The 7,906-nt window shown below is 43.1% G+C and overlaps 1 protein-coding gene across 1 annotated transcript; it reads right to left on the reverse strand.

Annotated features, from left to right (window-relative positions):
- Positions 1-1,630: 1,630 nt before the first annotated feature.
- Positions 1,631-6,522, reverse strand: scrt2 (scratch family zinc finger 2; the record flags this gene model as incomplete). Its single annotated transcript, XM_080030518.1, has 2 exons — positions 1,631-2,451; positions 6,360-6,522. 2 exons carry the CDS (start codon positions 6,520-6,522, stop codon positions 1,631-1,633), a joined length of 984 nt encoding a protein of 327 aa, XP_079886644.1.
- Between the last annotated feature and the right edge of the window lie 1,384 nt (positions 6,523-7,906).

The raw sequence follows: 7,906 nt of genomic DNA on the forward strand, positions 1-7,906 counted from the left end.
CTTCTGCATTCATTCGTTTTTGAAGTCTCCTAGCATTGGTACTGTACATTGTTCCTCTTTAAAAAACTAAGTCCCGTGGACTCTCTACAGTTTTCATGCATATAAACATTTTCTTTGAAGATCAGCAGCATCTTACAAGGTCAATGGATGTTCATTTTTTAAATTATAAACAATAAATAAATACATGATAAATAACAAATAAGCAAGTCTTCAATAAATACACAAAAATAAGGTCAATAAATAAATAGATAAATAGGTCAATAAATAAAGTATTTACATGATAAATAGATGGTATGCATCTAAACCGTGGGCAAAGCTTTGAGCGACATATAAAACAGACAAACAGAATCATTTGACTGTCCCTTTGTAACTGAGGGTTTGTGAGTCCATACCTTCACTCTGAGGTAACACTGGCAGAGGGGGAGCACCTCTAACACTGGCTGAAGATTGCTCTTTAAGACGGGACGATGCACCATAAAGGCAGCAGAGTTTATGCAAGCCACCTTGGTGGAGGAAGAACAACAAGAGTTTTCATTGCTATAGACAAGTCGACCGCGCATGGCACTTATTACAATAGATCATTTGGTCTGGCTCCCAGTGTTTTTGTCCAAGTCTGTACATCAGGGTGAGACTATGAATTTGATCAGACAGAGTGTGTGAAAACCTGTTCAACAGGCCGCTTATAAATTTTAAAAATCACTGCCTTTGCAGAATTGAATTGAATGACCTATGGCCTATGATCTCGTATAGCTTATTTGAATTAGTTTTTGTTTTTTTGAATACCCACAGTTACAAAGATGCGTTCGATCAACAAGGGATAATAAGCACAAAAAAATAAATTTAGAAAAATCAAATAGAAAAATAACATCCGTTAAATTGAAACATTGGTGTGGAAAAAAGGGATTTGTCTTTTTACCTTTTTAAAATGATCTCCCTTTTTTGCAAATACTGTCATAGTTCACATTTTCATAAAAAGTTCATGTTGGCAGTTGCAAAAGAATTCACTTCTTAGCAAATAAAAAGCAGCATAAAAATACAAGAGGTCATTTTGTCTCTAAAAAACAAAAGAACACTGTTAGTCCTTTTTTATGTGTTTTTTTTCTTCATTTTTCTCATTACTATTTGCTATAAAATATCAGGAATCTAAATATTATTACTATCGATATCAATATCATTATAGTCATTGATAAAAATTCACATGCCAGGCCTCATATATAATTGTGTGTGTAAGTGTGTTTGTGCACACGTGCGTACATTGATGTGTGTGTGTGTGTGTGTGTGTATGTGTTTGTATGTGCATACATGTCGGTGTGGGTTTGTGTGTGAGAGTTCACATGTGCCCACATCCGTGCAAGCACATGTTGGTTAATTGTGTACAACTATCATCTACAGTCTCTATTTGGGGGAAGGTTGTTTGATTGTATGTTTCTGTGGACGATTAGCTACTGTGCAGGGAAAAAATCCAGCATCTTTTGAAATTGTCTTTGCCATAATCATTAGAGTTTCTTCACGTAATCTCAGTGAAAATATTGCTTTCTAAAAAAAGGGAAGAAAAAAGGCATGGAGGGCAGAGTGAACAGGGTTATTGGTTGTGAACCTAAGTTCAAAATTTTGCTTTTCTTCCTCACGGTTAGTCTTCTGATCCAGAGTCGTCTTCGTCTGCGGAGCCCTTGAAGCAAGCCGACTCGTAGTGCTTGTTCAAGTAGGACTTGAGAGCGAAGGTCTTATTGCAGCGCTTGCATCTGTAGTGCTTGAAGGCAGAGTGTGTTTGCATGTGGGCGCGGAGGTTTGAACGGTCAGCGAAGGCTTTGCCACAGTGTGCGCAGGCAAAGGGCTTTTCCCCCGTGTGCGAGCGCATGTGACCTTGGAGCAGCCAGGGCCGGCTGAAGGCCTTGCTGCACACGTCGCACTTGTGCTTGAGGTCGTGGGTGAGGATGTGCATGGCCAACGCCGGCATGGACACGTACACTTTGTTACAGGTGGGACACTTGCGGGCCATCTTGCTGTCCAGGCTGCGGTGCGTCTGCTTGTGTCTGCTGAGGTTGGAGGAGGTGGCGTATGTCTTACCGCACTCGTTGCAGGAGTGGCGAGCGATGCCGTTCACCGCTCCCCCTGCTCCTCCTTTCTCCTGAGACCCTGCGTTGGCACTGCTGCTTCTGGAGCCCCCTCCCCGACTCTCGCTGTCCGCTGCCTTCCGCCTCGAGCGCCCATCAGAGATGAAGAAGGCATCCATGGTGTAACCCTCGTCCAGGGCCTCCGACTCATCGGTGTAGAAGCCGCTGGCGGTCATGCCTGACTGGGGGCTGTCGGGCTGCTTCAGGTCGGGGTCGCAGTACTCTCCCCCACTGCTCACCGGGGTGTAGAGAGGGTCGGACACCGGCGACGCCAGCTTGTGCTCCATCTTCTTCTCCTCCTGGTATACAGATGGCGTGATGTAATCCTGGATGTAGCCTGGGTAAAGAGACACACACGCACACAGAGTTGGCCAGAGGTTGGGACGGGTAAGGACACAGTGACATGCTGGCGATTACATGATCATCATGTTGGATGATTGCCCTTTGAACACTAGTGTAAGAGAGTGAGTGGCAGCACCGAGCTAATTGCACTTTTTTTTTCTTACCAGAATTCACAGGTTGTACGGACAAATCAAGATAGTGCATTGGTGCACAGAAACATGGCATGCTCTGCTGTGTTTAGGAAGCTTGCAATTTTACACTGAGGATGATGGCTAGATAATAGCTCATTAAAGAATTCTCCTGTGTAAGATGCATACTAAAGCCCCTCTTAAGTAAAGTAGTCTCATTGATTGGACCTCATTTTCTTCTTTTATAGTATGTCATTCCTCTGTGGCTGAGTTTGCTTCCTTGCTTAATGAATGCGCTCAGACAAAATCATGTTTGAACTCTTAACCTTAACAAATATCTTCCTTCAGATTTTTATTATCAGTGTTCTAAAAACACACTCCCCTAAACAGATTGCATCTCTCATTGACAGTGCTTTCTTGTTTTTTTTAGCTGAAAACTAAATCTGTTTTTGGTTTTGGGCCAGATGAACTGTTACATAGCTGATTACATCCGATGGGATTTCATCATACTTCTTCAAGCATGATGCAGCAAAGCACAAAGCACCACGGGTGATTTAAATGCCCCCCCAACTGTAAAGTGCATGATTTCCGAGAGATATAATTTTGTTGGCATCATCCTTTCCTTTCCTTTCCTTTCCCTCCATCCTGAAGCCGCCCGGTGCCAGAGAAGCTAAAAGGCTTGCTGGCAGCTAAGAGCATCCAAACAGAACTCAATACGTTCTCCTGCTGTGATTCTCAGGAGCTTAATAAATACTAAATGCTTTTTACCTCCAGCGTTGATATCCTTTAAGTTGAGAACATATGAGTGCAAACATAAAGTGTGGTGAAATTCCTTCCCTGAGAGAAATAGTGCATAACTGCAGAAAAAAGCCCATTCCTAAGCACTGTGTGCAGCAAGCGGTGGAAATTAGTTATTGACTGCTTTTTAATGAATTCAAAGTTTAGAAGTGATCAATAGGCTATCATATGTAAAATAGTGCAGCTGTTAGAACGGCCAAGTGCTGGAGAAGGTAGAAATAGTGCGAGGAACAGCTTAAGTACTAAGTAGTTTATTGAGCAATGTGTTCGAGGTCTGATAATGCGAGACATGGCATCACACACACATTGTTTGTGAAGGGGGTCACCTGTCTGCGGCAGTGAACAAGCTGAAGTGCCTTCAAGAAAACAGGCCATTAAGAAATCAGCTGAAGTGCTCTCTTGCTACGGCGCCGCCATTCCCAAGGGTTTTTCTGCTCGCACACGCGCTTTGTCAATGACATGGCCATGACACCCCCATGCACTGGGAAACACCGGGCCTATGTGTAACATTATTACGCTGCACTGCATGGGGTCACCCTTTGAAGCTACACGGGTAGTGTTGATCCGAGAGAGAGAGAGAGAGAGAGAGAGAGAGAGAGAGAGAGAGCGACTAAGCTTAATAAGAAGAAATAGGTCTATTAATCTTTTTATTTATGTATTATTCCTACAATTACAATTAAATGAAATAAAAGAATACTTGAGATTCAGCAACTGTTTGTAGTAAAAGTCCATCCACCTGTTTTACAGTCACACTATAGACGAATCAATCCAGCTGAAGCAGCACATATGACATCATGGCTTCTTTTCTTTTTTTTTTAGCTGAGATGTGTTTTTTTTGTTGTTTTTTCAGAACACCCTTTTCCGATGTGAGTTTTTAAGCTACGCAGGAAGTGAAGGTCTAAGAGAGAGTGACTGAGTTTAAAAAGAAGAATTAGTTCTATTATTGGTTTTTTTAAATATCTAAATTAAAACTAAATTAAGATTTTAAAAAAAATACCGCAGCCTCAGCTTCTGTTAGTAGCTACATTCACCTGTTTTACTGTCAGACTACAGAGTCTGTTGTGAATCCAGCTGGAGCACCACACATGACAACAGGGCTTTTTTTTTAGCTGAGATTTATTTTCTTTTTTTTAACAAAACGCACTGTGTCAGTGTGAGGAGAGTTGTTTACTATGTTTCAATTACCCAAGGTCAGACATGGATCTCATCAGTTAGGGCTTGCGCTGTATCAGCCTTTACAGCTCATAGACTCGTTCCTCTAATGCAAAGTAAGCATGTAATTAATGGACCCTCTCAGCCACCCCTCTTTGTTGTTCGACAGACACTCAAGTCAAATGTCTCCACAATGGGGGGAACCAAAATCTGCTGGCACGGCAGCAGTGCTGATGTGAGGTATTCTAACCACAATGAGAATTATTTTATTTTGCTTCTTCTTCTTTCTTTCTTTCTTTCCTAAAATCTTTTGTTCAAATTGTAACGTCTTTTGTAAACATCAATGCAGTGTCTTATGGTTCCTTTCTTTTTCTTAAATACAATGCTTATTTTTCATGGTGTTGAACAATACATTTAGGAACAATAGAGATTGACTTTAATTGTACAAATGGATTCTTTAATGATACCATAAAAGCAGCAGGAGATCTTAATAACATTTATTACAAGCTGCAAAATATGCCTGGTAGATGTATTGCAAAAGCATATTTTTATTTCTTGTCATAATTCTTATTCTAAGTATTTACCCTGTTAGTTGTTTTTAATCTAACAAAACCATTATAGTTTACAAACCAGGCCAGGCATTTGTTTTTAATTCCACTAATCCTGATCCCTCTGAAATTCTCTGAACCTTTGTTATTGACACGGTTGAATAACAGGTGGGCATCTTCCAAAACATTAAGCTGTGGGACTGCGTAGCCTCTCTTGACTCTGAAAATATCCTAACACTTCATAACAAAGACACACATATGGCCCTCTGTACGTGGCCACAAAATGGAAGCTGGCGAGCTTAAAGCAGACCGTGAAAGTGAAGGTCGCCCCTCAGCTGTGACTGTGGCTGGCCCGCGTGTGTTGACCACAGTGCAGCTATGTGCCTTTCTTCATGTTTACTGTACAACCTCTTGTCACGTGACCAGCCTCATTGCTGCCCCAAGCATTTTTGTCTTCCGTTTTTCTCCTTCCCTTTTGCTAACCCCCAAACGTCCCACCTCCCTCCCGGCTCTACTGCACAGTGTGTGGACGTCTCTCGTGGCGACGAAAGGCCTGCACGGCTGAAACTCTAACCCCCTGCTAGTTTTCAAATGCCCGGAAGGAAGAGAAAGATGTAGTGTAGCGATGGGGGTGGGGAGAGACTGTGCATGCTCCATTTGGATGGGAGGGAGGGTGGGGGGGCAAGGGAGGATCGGACCGTGATGGGAACTCAAGGACAATAACAGCTAAGGACAAATGTATCATCATCCGATACTCATCTCTCATATTCATGAATTTTTTAGTCCACATGATTTACCAGATACAGTCAGCCCAATGTGTGTTTCAGCCAACTAAGGGTTTTGGTACAGTCATACAAATACATAACAGGAGCTCTACCCCCCGATTATACACACGTTTTGTTCCCCTATTTACATAAGCTAATCCGTGGCCGTGACCTGAATTGTGTCTGTCCTTCACTGGAGTCAAAAAACAAAAGTCTAGGAGCACGTCGGTGGGGGTGGGGTGCCTCCTGAGAGGATTATTTAGGATATTAATGCAAAAAATCAGCCGGGTTGCGTGTAACGTCTCACACTAATTTACACACTACAAGCATGTTATTGAAGGAAAATGTCACCCAGACACAAAAACAAAAGAGGATGCCATCTGTGCTAAGTGTGGAAATGTCAAGCATGCTAAAATAAAATCTGCACCGGAGCTGACCTGACCACAGGCAGGATCGCTAGTTAAAAAATCTTTAACTGGAGCGGAGCAGACTGGAGGCATGTTAACTACTCACCATTTTCACTGAGACGAACCCCAAGGCTGGTCACCGAGTCTGTGATGGAGCGTGCAAAAGTGTAGGAGTCGTCCAGGTGATGGTGGTGGTGATGGTTGGAGTTGGCATTGGACGAAGAGAAATCATCAAGCTTGATCTTCTTCACCAAAAATGAGCGGGGCATGTTTCAATGGATAAAAACACAGAGCCGAGAAAAACGCATGAGAGAGAAAGTAAAAGACCCTTCTGTTGGAAGCACACGGGCAAAGCAGAGCTGGCTTGACGGTAATAATCCTTTACGGTTAATGTGAAGACAACGGCCAAAAAATATAAGATAAGAAAGAAAATGGAAACCAGTGGAGAACAAGGCTGACGGCGATGCTGTGTGATACTCTCTGGCTCCCCCAGCTTCCCCCGGAAAAATAAAAAAATAAAAAATAAACGCGATCCTGTTCAGCACTGGATAGCTCCTGTGATGCAGCAGGCTTAGGGGACCAGTGAGGAAGAGAAGAGATGGAGACAGACAGAGAGAGGAGGGAGAGAGAGAGAGACTGTCAGACTAGCTGAGATCAGCAATCACGCCAGCCTTTATATGGGGCACAGGCAGTGGAAGATCAGGTGGTGCTGCGAAATGGAGCTGCTTAGCTTTAATCCATCAAATGTCCCCGGGGACACACATCAAATTACTACTGAACCGTCTGTGCATTCGCACACAGACAGAGGAGAAAGAACACAGCCAGACCCCCACTGCTGCCCCCTTCTCCCCCCCACCCCTCCCCTCTCTCACCCCCGTATGCTCCATGCTCGGAGGAGGAGTAAAAGAGGAGGCAGACAATGGAGATGTGGATGAGAGCACACTCAGTGTCCTGTCCCCCATTGTTTTCAGATGAAGTGGCACAGTTTATGTTTGCCTTGTTCAGGCGCTGCCTCCCCTCATGTCATCTCTGTTACCTCAAACAGCCTCACATCTCTCCGTCCCTCCGACACACTGCACTGTAACTCGCATGCTGAGAGAAAGCCCACGTACAGTACGGGAGAGGTTATCTAAGCTTCTGGGAGAGATGGACCTTTTTTTCCCTTTTTTTAAAGCTGCACTGGATTCCAGCACTGCTCAGCTTGTGTCTCTCTCTCCCTCTCTCTCTCTCTCTCTCTCTCTCTCTCTCTCTCTCCACATTACCGCTGCACAGATGCGTGTCCTGCCATGCGTGGCAGTGAATTATCTGATTAATTAATTACATTTTTTTTTTTTGATTAGGGTGAAATCCTGAATTAGATCCGTGCTCGCTAATTTTGGTCAGTTGGTTTGTGTCTGTGTGGACTCATCAGCTCACTGTGAATTTTATGCTACATTATACATAGTGTTTATCATTACAGCTCATTATTTACTGATATCTTGTTGGAATGAATGAAAGTGACATAATTATACAGATAAATGTAATGTGTTTAAAAGCAACCATGGAGCGTTTTCAAGTGCAGTGCAACAGAAATGATGCACCTGTTTGATTCACTATCAACAGGAAACACTTGCCTCATCAGGTGTTTTAATTAATGAATGTTTTATGCCGTTA

Source organism: Ammodytes marinus (assembly GCF_949987685.1).
Source record: "Ammodytes marinus genome assembly, chromosome: 7".
Taxonomy (NCBI): Eukaryota; Metazoa; Chordata; class Actinopteri; order Uranoscopiformes; family Ammodytidae; genus Ammodytes; species Ammodytes marinus.